Below are 20,440 nucleotides of genomic sequence, written 5' to 3'. Positions count from 1 at the left end.
GTGTATACATCAAAATAAGAGGTGCATAGAAGTACCCATATTTGAGATTTTAATCTTTATTCTTGCTTTCCACATTTGTTTATGAATTTTCGTAAAAATTTCAGAGACAAAGGCAGCAACACAGGCCTCTGCAGAAAAGAAGCAGTAGCATCAGAGATGCAGTCATAATAAGAGCAGAACTCAGAAGAAGAGAGAGAAAGAGAGTGAGCGAGTGAGTGAGTGAGAGGAAGAGAGAGGTTGTGGCAGCGGTGTCATCAGGGCTATAAGTTTTATTTATTGACAGAAGAATCTGCAACCATCTGTTTTTGCAAAAATACCCCTCAAAAACAAAACAATGAGCCAAAACAAGAACAAAGCCGCTTACTCTTTGTCTCAGAGATATTTATAAAGCTCATCTTCCATCTTTGTTCTTACTTTTCCCCTTCTTCTTTTTTTTTGTTTTCTTTTTTCTTTTTTTCTTTTTGAATATTAGTTTAGTTGCCTTTCCTTCTTTTTCCACACTTCAGAAAATGATAAGTCCAAACTCAAGTGCAGCACGAAATAGGTCTCCTTTCACAGCAACACAGTGGCAAGAGCTTGAACACCAAGCTCTTATCTTCAAGTACATGGTTTCAGGAGTGCCCATTCCATCTGATCTCATATACTCAGTTAAAAGAAGCTTGGACTCCTCATTCTCTTCAAGACTTTTCTCCCAGCATCCTAGTAAGCATTTATAATGAACACAAGCCTCATTTATGTGACTACTTTTACTAATTTTTCCTTTGTTTTAAACAAGACGATGATCTTCTTTTTAAAATATTAAGACAATCAAAACTTGCGATCTAAATCTGACCCTGGATTTGCAGCTGGATGGGGATGTTTTGAAATGGGTTTTGGCCGAAAAGTAGACCCGGAGCCCGGAAGGTGCAGAAGAACAGATGGAAAAAAATGGAGATGCTCAAAAGAAGCATACCCAGACTCCAAATACTGTGAAAGACATATGCATAGAGGCAGAAATCGTTCAAGAAAGCCTGTGGAAGTTTCTTCAAATACTACAACCATATTAACATCATCAACAACTGCTATGCCAACCCCATCTCCGGCCATTTCATCTGTCAACCGAAATCTTCCCGGAACTGGTCCCACTATCTCTTCCTACTCTCAACTTTCTTCGTCATCAATAATGTCTGAACCCCTTTCCGGCCATAACCCCTCAGCTTATCCCTTTGTGTACTCTCATTCCTCTTCTTCTAGACCTCCCGACTATGGCTTGTCACCACAGAACAATACTAGCTCTCCTTACTTCTGCCTGAAACCGGAGCCTGATAAAGAATACAGGTGTTTTAGACTTGAACTAGTTCCTTGTTAGTTTTCCTGTATAAAGGTTATAGCTTTATTTTAGTTGTAATGAGCGAGTTTTCCTTTTTGTGTTATTTTCCTTTTTTTTTTTTGGCTACAAATAGGTATTTTCAAGGTACGAAGGAAAGCATGGACGAGCTAGCTTTCTTTCCTGAATCATCAGGGAATGCAAGAAACTTTCCTGACTCATGTCATTCCCTAATGAATTCTTATAGAGGCTACTCTCAACACCAGTTCCAAGGCCTTACAGACGAGTCCAAAGATGCCATAAAGCAATCAGCTGATCAGGACCAGCAGCATTGTTTCATATTGGGAACTGATTTCAAATCAGAAAGGGCAACAAATAAAACTGGGAAAGAATCAGAAACCCAAAAGCCACTCCACCACTTCTTTGGGGAATGGCCACCAAAGAACACAGCTGCAGCAGACTCCTGGCTAGACCTTGCATCAAATTCTAGAGTACCTAATGGTAAAAATAACGTATTCATTTGATTTTAATCTTCTTCAGTATTCAACATTTCATTTCTTTCAATATGCAAAGGAAATAAAAATAAAATACTTTCATTTTTTTCTGCGCAGATGGTTAAAAGTCTCAAAGTCTCAATAATGGCTTTTCTCGATCAAAGGCCAAAAGAGTACTTGGCCTTGGCCCCCCCGCGTGGGTCAGTATACTTTTTCCATGTTTGAAATTGTGGCTAGGGAGGCGTTCTTAGGATTTTGATTGAATAATGTAGGGCCACCGGAGGATCCTGTCCTTCTTGCTATTATATACTTAATATCTTCATCCCTCGTAAGAAACATGTCTGATATTTTGAGACTTGCTTGTTTGACCGGAGACATAATATTCTATGGACTATTTGCTTCGGGGGCCTCTAGGCTCTATCTAAAGTCTGCATTTTGGTATCTTTTATAGTAAGAATATTTTCATTTGTTTTCTTCTTTTTCTTTTCAAACTAATACAACAATGCTAATTACAACGAACTGGGATCACATACTCTTCTTATATAGACTTGCAGCGAGAGGATCCTTTATTTCATCTGCAAAAGTTGTTATTACTATTTGGCTCACCCAATTCCAGGACCCCATAAGAGTTTATAAGGTTTTGCTACTAGATTTTATGTCAGAATTTAAGCATACATACCAGTTTTTTTATTTTTTTTGTCGGAATATATAAGCACACTGAATCACTAACTATGTTTCAGTTATCACATTTAATGTCCAACAACTGTAGTCACTGAATAATAAATTTGAAACTAGGGAATCGTTGAAACAAATGTTTAAATATATTCCAGAATCTTAAGAACACGTGAACGTGGATTCCTAGCAAGCCGTTTTTACCAAACAAAAGCGAAGTTTAGTCTTTTTTTTTTCTCACCAGGCTTTACCACTAGAAAGATTTATACGAGTTACACTAAGCTTCTTCACTTTGTGCACTTTTGCACCGAATCTATTCTAAGACTTGAGATTAAGTAGGGCATTATTCTCTCCAATGAAGTGGTGTAATGCATCCTTATCTACGTTTCTATAAAAAATAAAAAAACGGTGTAATTTATTTCTCCCACGGGTCAATGTTGGAATATATTTCTCGTCATTCTGGTCATTTGAGGACAGTACTTAGTTAAATGGCATACGTGATCAGAGGAGGTGTGATGATTACAGCTACTCATCTCATATCAAACAACACAAAACAACGTCAAGAACATACACCAAGTCAATGCCTACATCCAGGGCTACACTCATAAGATTATACACGTGCTTGTTACAATTTTTCTTGTGATATTTTCAGGTTCCAACACACAATCTCATGAATACAAAACTTTTCTCTCATAACATAATTAACTACTACATTTAGTCCTCTCTCCAAACATCTCTATATAACTCTTGGCTGATTAATATAAGCCAACTTGGTCACATTTGTTATATTTTCTTAGTCGAATAGCTGAGCTCCAACTGGTGTGCTAACCTAGCCTCATCCTTTTATCCTTCTGAACAATCATCCCAAGGTTTGAAGCAAACAAACCTTCCTGCCCTCTTGCTCAAAAACTTCTAATCGACTCATCAAGATCTTCTCTTCCAGACTGACACGTAGAAATAATGTATTTGTTTCGCTACAGCTGGATCTTGTATATTAGTCATAGCTATCGCATCGAAAAGATATTAACACACTAATATATTTGTAAAAATTACAAGTCATTCCACTTAGTTTAAAACTGGAACTCCATGCTTCTAATAGTTAACTAATACACCTCATGCGTGGCGTGGCAGGTTTTCTTTGATCCACTTGTATGCCTCATTGTAGATTTTGTTATCTAGTACGTAGTTCTAAGATATCAAACACACAGATTCAGAGAAAATGTGTAGAAAAACTAATAGCTAGGCAATGAACAAAACAAAATATACATGAAAATCCTTCCAAAAAAAATTATGGCAAACGAGAGAAAATTTACTGTCAAAAACTAAATGGTACAATGTACGCTCAGCGATACAACCACAAAACTTCATTTTTTCTCAATATTGTATTGTACCACAGCACTACGAGTTTCTCAAGCTGTGCCAATTACGAAAAGAAAATCTAGAACGTAGCTTTAATTATTTGCTGAAATACCATTCACAACACCATTATTAAGGTTTGACTTGTCTAGTTCTGATCATTTGTTTGATCCATTTCCACAACAAATTCCTTATATAATCTACCATGGTTTGACTGATGTACATCTAGGAATATGAGCTTATAATCAACATGCAATCAAAAAAAATAATAAGCGGATTGGAGATATATAGTTTCAAATTATTTTTTCTATTGTCGCAAGTTTAATCACAATACCATCCCATTAAAGATCGTTAAAGATGCAAAATCGTACTGCGACTTGTATCAAGATTTTGGTGGCAAATGTTTTTTTTAATAATAGTATATCACTTTCTTCCTTTTTTTGTGGCAATTATGAAATGTATTGGCCACCAAAAAAAAACATAAAAGAAATGCATTAGACCTTTCAATTATTTGACCACATACCAAACTGTAATTGAGACACACGGAAATGCCTTTGAAAATACCGGATGGTACTTCTCCAATAACATTTTCAAACTATGGTATTTTATAACTATGTTTCTGTTGAAATATTAAATTTGATTTATTATTGTTAGTTTTTAGAATTTTCATGAATTTAGAATTCTAGAGTTTCCATCTATTTACTAAATTCTAGTGTCTTCATATATTTACTAGAGTTTCTAAAATATTCATGTATTTACTAGAGGTTGGTGAGTCTTTAGTATTTTTAGAACTCTCATTTCTTAGTTAGTAGATGAGAATTATCTAGAATAATCTACTAGTTAATAATTTAATTGTGTTTCTAGAAAAGTCCATAGAATCCTATAAATAGAGATATAGTCCCACCATTTTGTATCAAGCCAAAAACACAAGTTGAGTTCTATAAAAAAGCATCTTCCATCATAATATTATCTCTCATATTAACATTAGTTTTCAACAAAGTCTTCAAGTTCTCTTCCAAATTCATCTTAATTTTCAACAAAGTGGTACCAGAGCAAGGTTATTGAAGAAAAATGGCAAGTGGAGGAATGATCCCCTTCCAAGTTTCAATGCTCACCAAGAGCAACTATGACAATTGGAGTATCAAGATGAAGGCGCTATTAGGAGCTCAAGATGTTTGGGAGATTGTTGAGAAAGGCCATAAGGAGCAAGAAGATGTTGCTCTTTCTCAAGCTCAACGGGAAGCCTTGAGGGATTCAAGAAAGAGAGACAAGAAAGCTCTCTACCTCATCTATCAAGCGGTGGATGAAGATGCATTCGAGAAAATCTCAAATGCAATTACGGCCAAAGAAGCATGTGAGAAGCGTCAAACTTGCAACAAATGAGTGGAGCAAGTTAAAAAAGATCTGTCTTCAAACTCTTAGAGGTGAGTTTGAACTTTTGTTCATGGAAGAATCTGAATCAATTTCTGATTATTTTGCTAGAGTATTGGCAACTGTCAATCAATTAAGAAGAAATGGTGAAGACATTAGTGAAGTGAAGGTTATAGAGAAAATTCTTCGCACTGAAACTCCAACCTTTGAATACATTGCTACAAACATTGAAGAAAATAAAGATTTAGAACCTATGACTGTTTAGCAACTCATGGGATCTTTACAAGCCTATGAGAAGAAACAAAAGAGGAAAAAGAAGCACAAGGAGACGGTGGAGCAATTACTACAACTCAACTTGAAGGAAGAAAATTTTGGCAATTATAGAGATCAAAGAGGAAGAGGATGTGACCAAGGAAGTGGATGTGGACGTGGACGTGGACGTGGACAAGGAAGAGTAGAAAGGGGTGACTTCAACAACTTCACTAATGGAGAAAGAAGTCGAAATCCACAAGCAACAAGAGGACGCGGAAGAGGCAACTCATGGTCAAGGAATGATAAATCCCACATCAAATGCTACAATTGCAATAAGTTCAGCCACTATTCCTCTGAATGTAGATCAAGGAAGGTTGAAGAAAATGCCAATTTTGTCGAAGACAAAGGTAGAGAAGAAGGAATATTGCTACTAGCTTGCAAAGACAAAGACAAAAGCCAAGAAAATAGATGGTATCTTGACACCGGCGCTAGCAATCACATGTGTGGACAAAGAAGAATGTTCGTGGAGCTCAATGAAGCGATAAAAGGAAATATCTCTTTTGAAGATGATTCAAAAATACCCATGGAAGGCCAAGGTAAAATTCTCATACGCTTGAAAAATGGAGGCCATCAATTCATCTCAAACATTTACTTTGTGCCCAACATGAAGAATAATATTTTGAGTTTGGGACAATTGCTAGAGAAAGGGTACAATATTCACTTAAAATAAAATAATCTTTCCTTAAGAGATGATAAAAGTAATTTGATTGTCAAAGTGCCCATGTCAAAGAATAGAGTGTTCCTCTTGAATATTCAATATGATGTTCCAAAATGCCTAAAGGCCTGCTATAACGACCCATCATGGCTTTGTCATCTCTATGCTTTGGACACCTTAATTTTCGCGGGCTCAAGCTTTTGAAGAAGAAGGAGATGGTGAGAGGCCTTCCGTGCATACACCAACCAGATCAACTTTGTGAAGGATGTTTACTTGGTAAGCAATCTTGGAGAAGCTTCCCGAATGAGTCATCTTCAAAAGTCACCAAGCCGCTCGGGCTCGTACATACTGATGTCTGTGGACCAATAAAACCAAACTCTTTTGGTAAGAGTAAATACTTTCTCCTTTTCATTGATGATATTCAAGAAAAACATGGGCTTATTTCATAAAGGAGAAGTCAGAAGTGTTTGAGAATTTCAAGAAGTTCAAAGCTCTTGTTGAGAAAGAAAGCGGTCTTCCTATTAAGGCCATGAGATCTGACCGAGGAGGAGAATTCACATCAAACGAGTTCCAAAAGTATTGTGAAGAGCATGGAATCCGTCGCCCTTTAATGGTGCCAAGATCCCCCCAACAAAACGAAGTGGCAGAGAGGAAGAATCGAACTATACTAAACACGGCTCGTAGCATGCTCTAAAGCAAAGGAATGCCCAAGGAGTTTTGGGCTGAAGCAATGGCTTGTGCGGTCTATTTGGCAAATCTCTCTCCAACAAGAAGTGTGTATGAGAAGACACCTCAAGAAGCATGGAGTGGAAGAAAGCCCAAAAAATTTCACCTCAAAGTCTTTGGAAGTATTGCCTATGCTCATGTGCCCGATGAGAAGAGAACCAAGCTTGATGATAAAAGGGAGAAGTATGTATTCATCGACTATGACTCAAGGTCCAAAGGCTACAAGTTGTACAACCCAATTACCGGCAAGATTCTCAGTAGTCGTGATGTAGAGTTCGATGAAGAAGATTCATGGGATTGGAACACACAAGAAGACAAGTATGATTTTCTTCCTTACTTTGAGGAAGAAGAAGTGGAACAACCAAGGATGGAAGAAGAACCTCAAGAGCCTACTACTCCACTGATCCACCAACCAAAAACTTATTGTATCGCCCTGGTTACTCCAAGACCGTTACTATGAACTTTAAACCGTGCTTAACTCGCTAAACGAGTCATTTGGTTATAAACGTGTATCTAGGTGTCATTGATAGACTAAGGTGAAAATATCGATCAAAAGCAAAGGATATATTTTATTTAAAACATAAAACTGTACATGGGCCCATAAAAGCGTTTACAAGTTATTTACAATCCAAAATGGTCATTATAGTGCAAAAATTACAACCCGCCGACCTAAGCGGCAAAATATAGGGTTAACCCCTAGTTTCTCTGAGAAACACATTGGCCGTGGTGGTCAAGCGGCCGCATATGTACACATTGCCACCTAAACTCTCTACTCACGGCTGGGTGAGCTTTTCTTTCCCTTTACTTGCACCATATAGCACCTGTGAGCCAAGGCTCGACAAGAAAACTCATTACTGCATGTATTCAATATCAATATCAATTGATGATTATGATAATCATACTGGGCTTGTAGCCCAAATCAGATAATATTGAGATTCTAATAATCATGTTGGGGTGTGTAGCCCTAATAAGATGGTGTCGAGATTCTAATAATTATGATGGGGCGTGTAGCCCTAACCAGATAAGTGACTGATGAGTAAGTCACGAACTGAAACCAGATGAGTGATATGGAGTCACAAACTTGAATCAGATAAGTGACTGATGAGTGAGTCACGAACTTGGGCTCCGCACCTTTAGCCATGTGACGATGCAGTCACTGGGCCTTCTGGCCCTGGCTCTAAGTAACTAGCCTTTAGACTAGACAAGCGCTTTTATTTTCATTGAACTTAAGGTCGATCAAGCATTTCATGCTTATGACGATAATGCTTATGTCGATTAGATCTAATCTTTTCGGCTTGCGTTAAACACGCTAATACCATTCTTGACTCATAAGCCAATACCATACGACTAGTGCTCAGTACTACTGCCGAACTTGACTAATGAGTTACAACTTCACAGTCAATACTGACTCCATTGTCGATTATAACTAATAAGTCAGTGTCATTCACAAGTATGCAAGATTGCTAAGCATTTAATATGCAATCAATGTCCACATTTAGAGCACTCAACATGCTTCATCAATAACCATGCATGTCACATACTGGGTACAATTTTCCTACCTCTGGTTCGAGCAAGAAATAATAATAGAACAACCCTTGAGAATGATCGATCATTTGATCCCTTAGCAGTCACCTAGTCATAACCAAATATGGAATCTCATCAATAAAATAAATCAATAAAAGGTTTATAATATAAAACCTCGCTACTGGGACCAATCCCGTGTTCTCAGGACTCCCAATCCACCCAAAAGGGTAGTGGAACCATCCCCCGAGCCCCCAAAGTCATCCCAAGCCCTAAAAATAGGTCTTGCTGGAAATGACCTAGCGCTGGGGCACTGCCCCAAGTCAGAGAGAACCCCATTCTCTCATCTGCCTAACGATGGGGCGCCACTGATAGATTAGAAAATTCTAGTCTTTTCCCCTCTGATTTCCCCTGAAAACCAAGCTTCAAAATAAACCCTAAACATCATCCAAACCTATAATTTAACCCCAAAACTTCATCCATACCTCAACCTCATCAAAACCCAAGCAAACTTTCCCAAAAACCTCCATCAATTCTCAACTATCCACTTCAAAATTCCAGCTGAAAATCAAATGAAAAACAGAGTATAACCAGAGTTTCTATGGCTGAATTCTTACCTCAAGCTCAAGATTAAACCCTCTTTAATGGTTGAACTAAGGTCCTAAGCTCCAAACCTTGATCTCTTAGCTTGAATCCTCAAATGGAGTTCAAAAATTCCAACGGAAGAAGAAGGAAAAATGGTGATCGTGAGAGAGAAAGAGAGTCTCTGTTTTCAACTGCCTAAAGCTTCTACAACCAGCCTAATTTGAATATATCCTAAGGTCAAATGACCAAATGCCCCTAGGTTATAATTATTTCCTTAACAGGCCCCAAGGGAAAAATCGTCATTTCTCGACTATCTCGTTAATTATAATTAACGTCCTCCAACTCCCGTTATTCCCAATATTCTCAAATGCTAATAAATCATATCACATTATCATTTAATTCTTGGTAATGTTCTAATCATTAAATTACCCCCGGACTCACCCTGAGCCCTGTAAATAACCTCGTTATGACCGAACCGCTAATTTGCATTCTAAGATCGTCTCATGTCGAAAAGCTCGAACATATCCACATAATAATGTGGCCTCGTTCATAATTCACCAACATGCATGAAAATATACAAATATGCCCTCAACAGGCCAAATTATCAAAATACCCTTATAATGAAAAGTGGACCCACATGCATGCATTTATCATCATATAATAATATAATTCACATAATCGTGCATATAATCATTTAATGGCATAATAAATCAATTATGGCTCTCTCGGCCTACTAATCCAACCATTAAACCTCATTAGGGATTTTGGGGCATTACACTTGCATGTAGATTCATCAGGAGAAAGTTCGAATGAGAAGATGCCACACTTTGGAAGCCTACAAGAGCTTTATGAGGTAACTAAAAACCAAAATGATATCTCTTTTATATGTCTATTTGGTGATTGTGAACCTTTAAGTTACCAAGAAGCGGCAGAAAGCAAGAAGTGGAGAGACGCCATGGATGAAGAAATCAATTCAATCATGAAGCATATCACATGGGAGCTAGCTACGCTTCCACAAGGACACAAGGCGATTGGAGTAAAATGGGTGTACAAGAAAAAAATGAATGTCAATGGAGACGTGGAAAGATACAAAGCAAGATTGGTTACAAAAGGCTATAGTCAAAGACTATGACGAGGTATTTGCTCATGTTGCTCGTCTTGAAACTGTTGGATTAATTATTTCCTTGGCAGCCCAAAATAGATGGAAGATATACCAAATGGATGTAATGTCTGCTTTCTTGAATTGTTTCCTCAAAGAAGAAGTCTACATTGAGCAAACATTGGGCTATGAAGTAAAAGGACATGAAAATAAAGTATTGAAGTTAAAGAAGGCTTTGTATGGACTAAAGCAAGCCCATAGACCCTAGAATACACGAATTGACAAGTACTTTCAAGACAAGAATTTTCAGTGTCCATATAAGCATGCACTCTATATCAAGGTTACAAATGAAGATAGTTTGATTGTATGCTTGTATGTAGATGACTTGATCTTTACAGGTAGCAACCCGAGTATGTTTGAGGAGTTCAAGAAAGACATGGCGAAAGAGTTTGAGATGACAGACATTGGGCTAATGTCTTATTACCTCGGCATTGAAGTGAAGCAAGAAGACAAAGACATTTTCATCACTCAAGAAGGCTATGCTAGAGAAATGCTTAAGAAGTTCAAGATGGATGAATCTAATCCAATTTGCACACCGATGGAATGTGGAATCAAGTTGTCAAAGCATGATGAAGGAGAAAAGGTGGATCCAACTCTCTACAAAAGACTTGTTGGAAGTTTGTGCTACCTAACTTGTACGAGGCTGGATATTCTCTATGTTGTTGGAATCATTAGTCGCTATATGGAAGCTCCAACAACAACTCATTTCAAGACTGCAAAGAGAATACTTCGGTACATCAAAGGTACAACCAACTATGGCTTGTTTTATTTATCTTCTAACAATTATGAGATAGTTGGATATAGTGATAGCGATTGGAGTAGAGACTTGGATGATAGAAAGAGCACCACCAGATTTGTGTTTTTCATGGGAAACACTGCTTTTACTTGGATGTCAAAGAAGCAACCAATCGTCACACTATCAACTTGTGAAGCTGAATATGTTGTTGCAACTTCATGTGTTTGCCATGTTATTTGGCTAAGAAACTTGCTGAAAGATTTGAATGTGCCACAAAAGAGTCTATCGAGATTCGTGTTGACAGCAAATCAGCACTTGCACTAGCAAAGAATCCTGTATTTCATGAAAGAAGCAAGCACATCGACACACATTATCATTACATACGAGAATGCATTGGAAGAAAAGAAGTGAGGTTGGAGTATGTGAAGTCTCAAGATCAAGCGGCAAACATCTTCACCAAGCCACTCAAGGGAGAAATGTTCGCCAAGTTACGAAGCATTCTTGGAGTCACAAATCAAGTTTAAGGGAGGGTGTTGAAATATTAAACTTGATTTATAATGGTTAGTTTCTAGAATTTTCATGAATTTAGAGTTTCCATGTATTTACTAAAGTTTCTAGTGCCTTCATGTATTTACTAAAGGTTGTTAAGTTGTAATGCCCCGAATTCTCTGATGAGGTTTAGTGGCGGTTTAGTAGGTCGGGAGGGCCGTAATTGTTTAATTACGCCATTAAATGAATATATGCATGTTTATGTGAATTTTATTATAATATGATGATATATGCATGCATGTGGGTCCACATTTGAAATATTATGATGTTCTGATCATTTGGCCCATTGAGGGTAAGTTTGCATATTTGGGTGCATGATGTGATTTGTGAATGAGATTCCATTATTATATATTCGAGCTATTCGGCCTGAGACGATCATATTTAGTGGATTAGCGGTTTTGTCATAAAGGGGTCAATTTTGGGGTAATAGGAATGTTTATTTGATGATAAATTGGGAATCTTTGAGATCATGGTGAAATTCTGGAAGTTTTGACTATAATGTCCTCGGGGGTATTTTCGGGACCCCGAGCATTAGGTTTTATTTGAGGTTACGTAAGCTTGAAGTAGCTGTCAGATAGAACGTACGATTAGAAAACCTCTCGTTCTCCTTCGTTAGTTCATTTTTGCCACCCGAAGCATATTCGAAGAAATCTTGAGTTCTAGGAGTCAGAATCGAGCGAGGATCGAGGCATAACGATCCTAGGAAAGATTAGAAGCTTCTTGACCGAAGGATTTGACAGAAAACAACCTAATCGAAGGTAATCTAAGTTTAAAGTTTTGAGTTTTTAGAGTTTCTAAGCTTTGAATTGGACTTTGTGAATTGTTGGGTTTTCGATTTGTTTGAACCTTGGGTTTTGAAGCATTGGGAAGCTTGAGAACTTTGATTTGATGATTGGGGAATGTTTAGGTGTGATTTTGGAGGCTTTGGAGTGTTAGAAACATGTTTTGGAATGGCCCAGAGTTGGGGGTCGCGGCCCTGTTCTTGGGGTGCCGCGACCTTGTCTTGAAGAAGCAGGTGGGGCTTTTTGTGCCTGCTGGGCGCCGCGGCCCTTGCTTCAGGGAACTCTGGGGGCTGCGGCCCAAGGTGCTAGGGCCGCAGCCCTTGCCCTGTTTTCGCCCCGTTTGCTCGTTTTGACCCCGGGAACCTAGTTTTAGGCCTCGGGAGTGTCCCTACTACTTGGATTAGTTTGGATTGATCTCTCGAAGGCTAGATATTGGTTTGAGAACCTTTGATTATCATGTTATTGATGGTATCCTATAATGTGTTATTATTAGGTAACCGCTAAAGGACTAAAAGCTAAACCGTTCTCAAGGGTCGTTCTTTTGTTCATTCTAGCTCGAATCGGAGGTAAGAAAACCGCACCCCAAATGTGACATGCATGGTTATTCATGAGGCAAGTTGGTTGTATAAATGTGGACATGGATTGATTGTGGAATGCTTAGCAAATGTTGCTCACTTGTGCATGGTACTGACTCATTAGTTAGATTTGGCAAAGGTGCTAGTATCAACTGTGAAGGTGTAACTCATTAGTCAGGTTCGGCAGTAGTACTGGGCACTAGTCACATTGCGCTGACTCATTAGTCAGGACGGCCTTAGCGTGTTCCACGCAAGCCAATAAAGATTAGATCTAATCGACTTTCTGCATTGAATGACTCAAAGAGCATTAATGCCGGACCGACCTCAAGTTCGATGAATATCATAAGCGCTTGTGTGGCTTACCCATCAGTCACTCATTTGTTAAAGTAGGGACTTACCCATCAGTCTCTCATTTGTTGAAGGCTAGTGGCTTACCCAGCAGCCACTCTTCCATTTGAATTAGTGACCTGCTTGTCAGTCACTCAGTATGGTTTACTAGAACCTCATGTGATATTCACTCATCTGTTTGAAAGCTATGAGCTCTGTGTGATTATAATGATAAATCATTTGATGATGTTTACATATGATACTGTGTTTTCTTGCTGGGCTTTGGCTCATGGGTGCTATGTGGTGCAGGTAAAGGAAAAGAAAAGTTCACCCAGCCTTGAGTGGAGAGCTTAGGTGGTGATGTGTACATATGCGGCCGCTTGACCACCACGGCCAAGGAATTCTTAGAGGAACCAGGGGGTTTACCCTATTTTTGTCGCTTAGGTCGGCAGGATTTGAACTTTTGGAATAGTAATGACATTTTTGAGTTGTAAATAACCTGTAAATGTTCTTGTGGGCCCATGAACAGCTTTATGTATCAAATAAAATATATCCTTCCCTTTTTATTGGTTTTCACCTTAACCTGTTAATAACACTTAGAAAACGTTTTTAACCAAAGGACTCAGGCAATGAGTCAAATTTCATGTTCACCGTAACTGTTTTGGGGTAACCAGGGCGTTACATAAGTCTTTAGTATTCTAGAACTCACATTTCTTAGTTAGAATATGAGAATTATCTAGAATAATCTACTAGTTAATAATTTAATTATGTTTCTAGAAAAGTACATAGTCCTATAAATAGAGTTGTAGTTCCACTATTTTGTATCAAGCCAAAAACACAAGTTGAGTTCTATAAAAAAAAACATCTTCCATCATAATATTATCTCTTGTATTAACATTAGTTTTTAACAAAGTCTTCAAGTTCTCTCTCAAATTCATCTTAATTTTCAATAGTTTCCACAATCAGGTATTTACAATGTGGTATTTCTATAGCCAAGTTTATTTTGGTATTGCGAAAGCATAAAATAAGAATATATAATAAAAAAACCATACAACTATTTTTGTAGCCAAAATGGTTACCTTAAGCTCCATCTATGGTTATAATTGATTTTTTTTTTTAGGGGAGTTATAGTTGATTATTACTGTGTGAATTGTAACCAGATCAGCAAATTGTTAATGGTTGGTATAACTCATATTTAATGGTAATATTTTCGTATCATAATAGAAATAGATCAGCAATGGAGAACGAAACCCGAAACTAAAAAGGTTATAATTACCGATTACAGTTACCCCGGGCTCATTTTATTTATTTTGTCCTAAATCATATTTTTACTAATTTTAACTCTGTTAAAGATATCCAATAAGACATACGGTAACTTTCTAAGTTACATTTAAACTATGATAAATTTCTAATGAGTGTGATGAAATCTCTTTCTTTTAACCTTTTTAAACATAAATAATAATTATTTTAATAAAAATTAAGATTATGTATTATATATTACTATTATAATAATATTTTATAATATTTAAATTTATATTAATATAAGTATTAAATATCTAGTTTTGTATTAAACATAATTATCATAATAATATTTTATAATATTTGAATTCATATTAATATAATTAGTAAAAAATAATGATTATATATTATTATCACAATAATACATTTAAATTTATATTAATATAATTATTGAATATCTAGTCTTATATTTTATAACATTTGAATTTAAATTTATATCATAATATTTGAATTTATATTAATATAATTAATAAAAATCTATTTTTAATTAATTTTAAAGGTATATTCTGTTAAATATTTAAAACATTCTATTAAATTTAACAAAACAAATTGTTAAAAACAAGAATTTTTATTATCTACACACTTTGATATATATAGAAGAGATATATATATATATATGAATAGTATAAGTTACATTATATAAAAATTTACAAAATATAAATAAATATGTACATGAGATAATCTTTTATTAATATTAAAAAATATAGGTAAAAAAATTTTTAATTAAAAATTAATTTAATTTGTAAAACTATTAAATATTTTTTTAAATGTCATGAAAATATATATTTTTCAATATTATGTTTGGTATTGTCATAAATTAAGGTCCACTTTTTTAAAAATTGATTCACCATTTTTTATATTTTATTTAGAGTAATTGGTGAAAATTGTCTCTTTTTTTTAGTCTTTTTACACTCTGGCCTAGTTTTGATATTTTTTTGCAAAATGACCTGTCTAAAATTTCTATCTAAAAATTTTCAACCAGCTGTCTGGAGTGTCAGAAGTCATTTTACAAAAAATTATCAAAACTAGGCCAGAGTGCAAAATGCCTTCAAAAAATAAATCAATTTTACAAATGACTTTTTGTATTTATGTATTTTGAAAGAAAAAAGAAATTAAAATTTAAAATGATACTTGTTGACCTGTGAAATTGGCCAACGGTCGTATGTACAGTATACGACACATTTTAAACGAACTAAATATAATATACAACAGAGTACAAATATATAAACAAACACACAGAAATTTATAGTGGGACAACCCTGTTCTAATGAACATTAATAACCTAATTCACTTAGTCTTTAGTATTGAATGACTCGATAGACAATTACACAAATGAATTGAAGAGTTCACTCGTCACTAATTTTCCCAGAGTTTTTCCCCATAAAATATCCGTCTAACAATCGATCCAAAAGTCCCATTTATGAAACTCTGGGTCATTTATTTATAGTACCCAGTAGTTGTTACATGATCAGTAATACTGGGGATCATAGTTTGGTACACGATTATTAGGTAGTGGAGATATGTGTCTACATCTCCATGATTATGAGATCGTGGGTTTCTCGTTGTTTCTCTAGATTGTGGTTGACAATGCACGATTGAAACCTTCAGGAAAACGCTAAGTATCAGTTGGTCTATGAAACTTAGGTGCTAAGCTCGATGACCCCTCTAGGTGCTAGGCATGTTGATATTTTGTTTGAACGAGCATAAACTTTATCCAGCAAAGTGTATTTGAGAGTTTAAGCCGATCACCCTATGAAAAATAGGGTGGGCCGACCACCTCATGCAGTCCTTGATGCCAGGCCGACCATCCCTAAGGGTTAGATTAGGCTGACTACCCTTAGAAGGTTTAGGCCTGGTCGACTTCCCTATAGGTCCTGGACCTATCCATTTTTATTCATTGGTCTTTTTCAATATTTTGTCATTTTTCCATGACTTGTGATGCCACGTGTCTCTTTCTCATTCACCACGTCATCTTTTGAATTTTGATAGATAACAATACTACTTACTACTTAAAAATATTTGAGATCTAACTATTACAAAATTAACTTTTGATTTGTAAGTATTACTTTACCTAAAAAAAACTCTTAAAAAACTCTATAATAACTTAAACGTGCTGAGTGATGTATAGAAGATTTCAGTGCATTTATAATTATTAAAAATTAAAAATATTTTCTATTTCTTTTCAAGAAAAAAAAAGTTGAGGCTAAAACTATTTTTTAAAAATAAATTATTAAAGACATCAGGGACTGAAAAGTTAGCCTAATGGGTGGATCGTAGACGACCCTCCATTATTCGTACCATCTTCCTTTAAATTCAGTTCTTCAGTCCCATCAGCCAACTAAGTGCTTGACCACCCATAAATACACAAACGCTTCCTCAATCCTCAATCAACAAATACATAATACAGCAATCCCCAGCCAGTCATGTCATATGATGTTAGGAGGACAGAGTCAGAGTATTCCAGTAACGAGTCACTGAGCTCATCAGATACTTTACATGATTCATGAATCACATATTTAGAACGGTTTATTGAAATAGCCGAAAAACAAAGCTCGATACCATACAAACTTCTTTAGGAAAAATGAAAATGCATTGCATTTATTTGAAATACGAGAGAATGCGATACAAGAACACTTTGGTACAAGAATTTGTTCAATAACTGACCATGTGTCGATTGTCATATTGGTACAAGAACATTTTACAATCAATAGCCAGACCATATCGACCTATAGTAATGTGATCATAACTCATATGTAAGTCAACCAACCAAACTGTATTGACCCAATAGTGAGTCATATGACATACAGGCAAGTCAAGTAACCAAAGTGATAAGATGTATCGATCTAGTAATGTGATCAAAACTCATATGTAAGTCAGTCAACCTGTTGACTCGGTAATGTGGCCATAATTTGCAGGCAAGTCTATTCAAACCCAAGTAATAAGCTATAAACAGGAGCAAAACTGCCACTAGAAGAGAGGGCTTGAAAGAAAACGTGTCCTGGAAGGCAAGAAATAATCCCAAAGGGGAAGTATCAATGGTAGGCTAGTAATCAAAAAGTGAGTCTTAAATGTATTTATTCAACTTCCTAAGCAAATTAAAACATCCTTTTCAAGGAACATCACTTAATCAAGGTCAGGATTAAAGATGAACACAACACAGAATTTAAGATGACAAAGAGATGCTTAAACAAATATTTAAGTGGGACATATTCCCAAGCTAAGTATCAGTTATTAATAAGCAATAAACATCACAAAAAGATTAAATTTCTTTCCTCCCTGCAACGCAAAGTTCAGACTATATAGCTGCTCACGAATGTGACAACCTACCTTCTAATACTTTACAACGACAAAGAACCAATCTTCAAAACTATAATTAGTATGAAACAAAATAAAGTACACACCTTTACGGCACATATTGCAAGAAAAACATAATCAATTGCAATTCTTTCCATGATATCTAACATTGTTACAAACTCGAACTAGAAAAAGGTTAGCAACGAAGAAAAAAAAAGAAAGCATGAACCTCTTTTTTTCTTCATTTCAGATCGTAGGACGTGTTCTAAATAAGTTATAGAACCAAAGGGAAAAGGAAAATCAACATACAAACTAGATGAAGAAAAAGCCAATTAACAATTACCCATTTACAGAACAAACCCGAGGAACAAGATGGCTTCAACATCACCATTGATATATCAGTCGTTTGATAATTCACAACGCTCCCTCCCTTCACTAAAGAAATGGAATTCAATCACATCCACCACAGTAACGCTCTCCATTCAAAGAATAATCTCAACCCAACAACAAGATTAGGCCCAACTATAAACTATGCTCCGCATATGTTATAAAGAATTGATGAGAAATCTGATACACACGAAAACAGAACAAAAACAAAAATCAACTTTCAAGAACAAGTTTCGTATCTGCCATTGACCTTTAAAAGCTGTCTCCTCTTGAATACCAAGAAGCTTATAACCCCAATCTGAAGAATGGCGGCGATTCCCGAAAACAACAATCCGATCTTCTTCCCTGCGTTGATCTTGTGTTCGTGTGGCGGCGGTGGCTGGGATTGTGGATTCTTGTTGCTCGGGGGAGGTTTAGCAATATTGATGGGTGACTTATTCGGTTGAATGCCATGATGCAGCGGTGAAGGATTCCGTGACGGGGACCAAGAAGGAGGAGGAGCAGGAGATGGTACTGGCGGAGGAGAAGATGGTACTGGTGGCGCAGGAGAAGAGGATACTGGTGGCGAACGAGACGGCGGTGGTGGTGATCGCCCAAGAGGAGGGGAGGCTGAGGGTGGAGGTCCCGTAGGTGGCTCTGGAGACCTATTCAATCCATCTAATGACAGAAGCTCTGACTCGACGTGAAGGGCGCAAACGGAAATCAAGAACCCAAAAACCACAAAGACTAGGGTCGACAATGGCGGTTCCATGAAACAGCAACCACAGGATTCGAAACCTCAAGAAAAATCAGGGTCCCGGATCAGGGTTTACGGAGTCTTCTCGCATCTGGGTCTTAACCCCCTATTGACTTCCGCCTTCTCAGCTCTAAGTTCTAAGAAAAACCTCGCTCTCAACAGATTTAAGGACCACAAAACTAGGGTTTGTGAATCGTTGTTTCTTTTTCCGTAAAACTGGGCATCTGTAGCATAATCAAATTAACGAAAAGGGTCTAACATTACAGTCTCAAAACGATTAATTTCTGGCCCAAATTGAGTGAAAGAAAGGGAAAGAAAATAAGGAGCTCGTATCAAGTAAGTGTTTGAAGGTGGGTCAATCAGAGTATGCTATGCTGTTTTCGGACGAAGAAGAAAAGTAAAATAAGAAATTGGTCAATTGAGGTGTTGGAAAAAAAAGCAGTGATGGGAACGTGTGCCCGGTGTGAGCATATGATGAACACCTTCGCAGAAATGAAGAAGAAGATACAGAGAGAGAGAGAGAGAGAGAGAGAGAGTTAAATTGAATTGAGGTGGGTGTACGCGGGCTTCAACGGTTGGGCTTATTTTTGGGTAAATTAGATTGGTTATTCACAATCTTTTACTTTTCTTGATCTTAAGAGACACAGACAAGCTAGCAAAGACTACTATTCATATTCTCTAGTGGCCATATCATCATTAGTCTCTCCAATGTTAGATCATGTGGGCCCATTCCTTGGAATCAAGGCTTCGGCCTTCTCACGATATTGACAGGCCTTCAGGCCCAATCTTAACATGTAGAAATATGGGATATTTTCCCAATTCATTATAATATCTTTTTTATTTACTATATTAATACCTTCCAACATATTTTCATTTTTATATACATATCCTAACCAATTTTGAATTTTAATTACTATGATTGTATTTTTTTTTTCTTATACTGATTTTGTATTATCTATTTCTTTCCGTGATATAAGTTTATATATTTATTACTTACATTTTCAAACTTGGTTGTCTTTTTGTTTTTATTCAATTAAATTCCGGAAAACTTCTTAAAAAAGCTTCTGCCATTTTGTTTCCCCAATAAAGTTTTTTTCCCATTTCAAAAACAAAACCCCAAAATTCCTTCTCTTTCTATTCCTTACCGTGATCATTTACCCCCAAACCCATTTTTTTTTCTTCTACCATTTCCTTTACCCAGAAAATGCTTGTTTTCCCATTTCAAAAATAAAACCTCATAATTCCTTCTCTTTCAATTCCTTATCGTGAACCCTTACTCCCAAACCCATTTTTAATTTTTCATCATCCATTGTCATGGTCTCAACTCAGAGTGCTGGAGACAATCTATCCATTGAGTCGCCGGAGAAGGATGGTTCGATCGATGATGACTTTGAAACCGACGAGTCCGATGACGATAGAGATTCTCCACCGAGTGTGAAGATGCATGCAACTCTAAAGAAGATGAAAACTAGATCACCCACCTTTGTTAAACCTATAACTAACAAGAAGTTGAAAATTGTTGATGAAGTTGTGCTTGTTCAAGACTCAGTTTCTGATTCCGACCCAATCCCCGAATCCCCATTATAAAGGTTTTTTTT

General features: G+C 36.5%; 2 protein-coding genes across 2 annotated transcripts; one reads left to right on the top strand and one right to left on the bottom strand.

Annotated features, from left to right (window-relative positions):
• Positions 1 to 66: 66 nt before the first annotated feature.
• Positions 67 to 2,226, top strand: LOC133794539 (growth-regulating factor 5-like). The gene is made up of 4 exons (XM_062231824.1): positions 67 to 702; positions 846 to 1,317; positions 1,443 to 1,807; positions 1,918 to 2,226. The coding sequence occupies exons 1-4, from the start codon at positions 510 to 512 to the stop codon at positions 1,923 to 1,925; spliced, it is 1,038 nt and encodes a 345-aa protein (XP_062087808.1). The 5' UTR covers positions 67 to 509; the 3' UTR covers positions 1,926 to 2,226.
• A 15,548-nt stretch (positions 2,227 to 17,774) lies between these two features.
• LOC133794538 (vegetative cell wall protein gp1-like) lies at positions 17,775 to 19,422 on the bottom strand. The gene has a single exon (XM_062231823.1). It carries the CDS (start codon positions 18,855 to 18,857, stop codon positions 18,327 to 18,329), a length of 531 nt encoding a protein of 176 aa, XP_062087807.1. The 5' UTR covers positions 18,858 to 19,422; the 3' UTR covers positions 17,775 to 18,326.
• Between the last annotated feature and the right edge of the window lie 1,018 nt (positions 19,423 to 20,440).

Source organism: Humulus lupulus, chromosome 8, assembly GCF_963169125.1.
Source record: "Humulus lupulus chromosome 8, drHumLupu1.1, whole genome shotgun sequence".
NCBI lineage: Eukaryota > Viridiplantae > Streptophyta > Magnoliopsida > Rosales > Cannabaceae > Humulus > Humulus lupulus.
Note: the sequence above shows the minus strand (reverse complement) of the source record. Positions and strands in the feature narration are given on the sequence as shown.

Excerpts from the sequence above, each read along its gene's own strand:
- LOC133794538 (XM_062231823.1), bottom strand. The coding sequence starts at position 18,857 with ATGGAACCGCCATTGTCGACCCTAGTCTTTGTGGTTTTTGGGTTCTTG.
- LOC133794539 (XM_062231824.1), top strand. The coding sequence starts at position 510 with ATGATAAGTCCAAACTCAAGTGCAGCACGAAATAGGTCTCCTTTCACA. Across the intron at positions 703-845 it reads ACTTTTCTCCCAGCATCCTA|CTGGATGGGGATGTTTTGAA; the intron begins GTAAGCATTTAT and ends CTGGATTTGCAG. Across the intron at positions 1,318-1,442 it reads GAGCCTGATAAAGAATACAG|GTATTTTCAAGGTACGAAGG; the intron begins GTGTTTTAGACT and ends GGCTACAAATAG.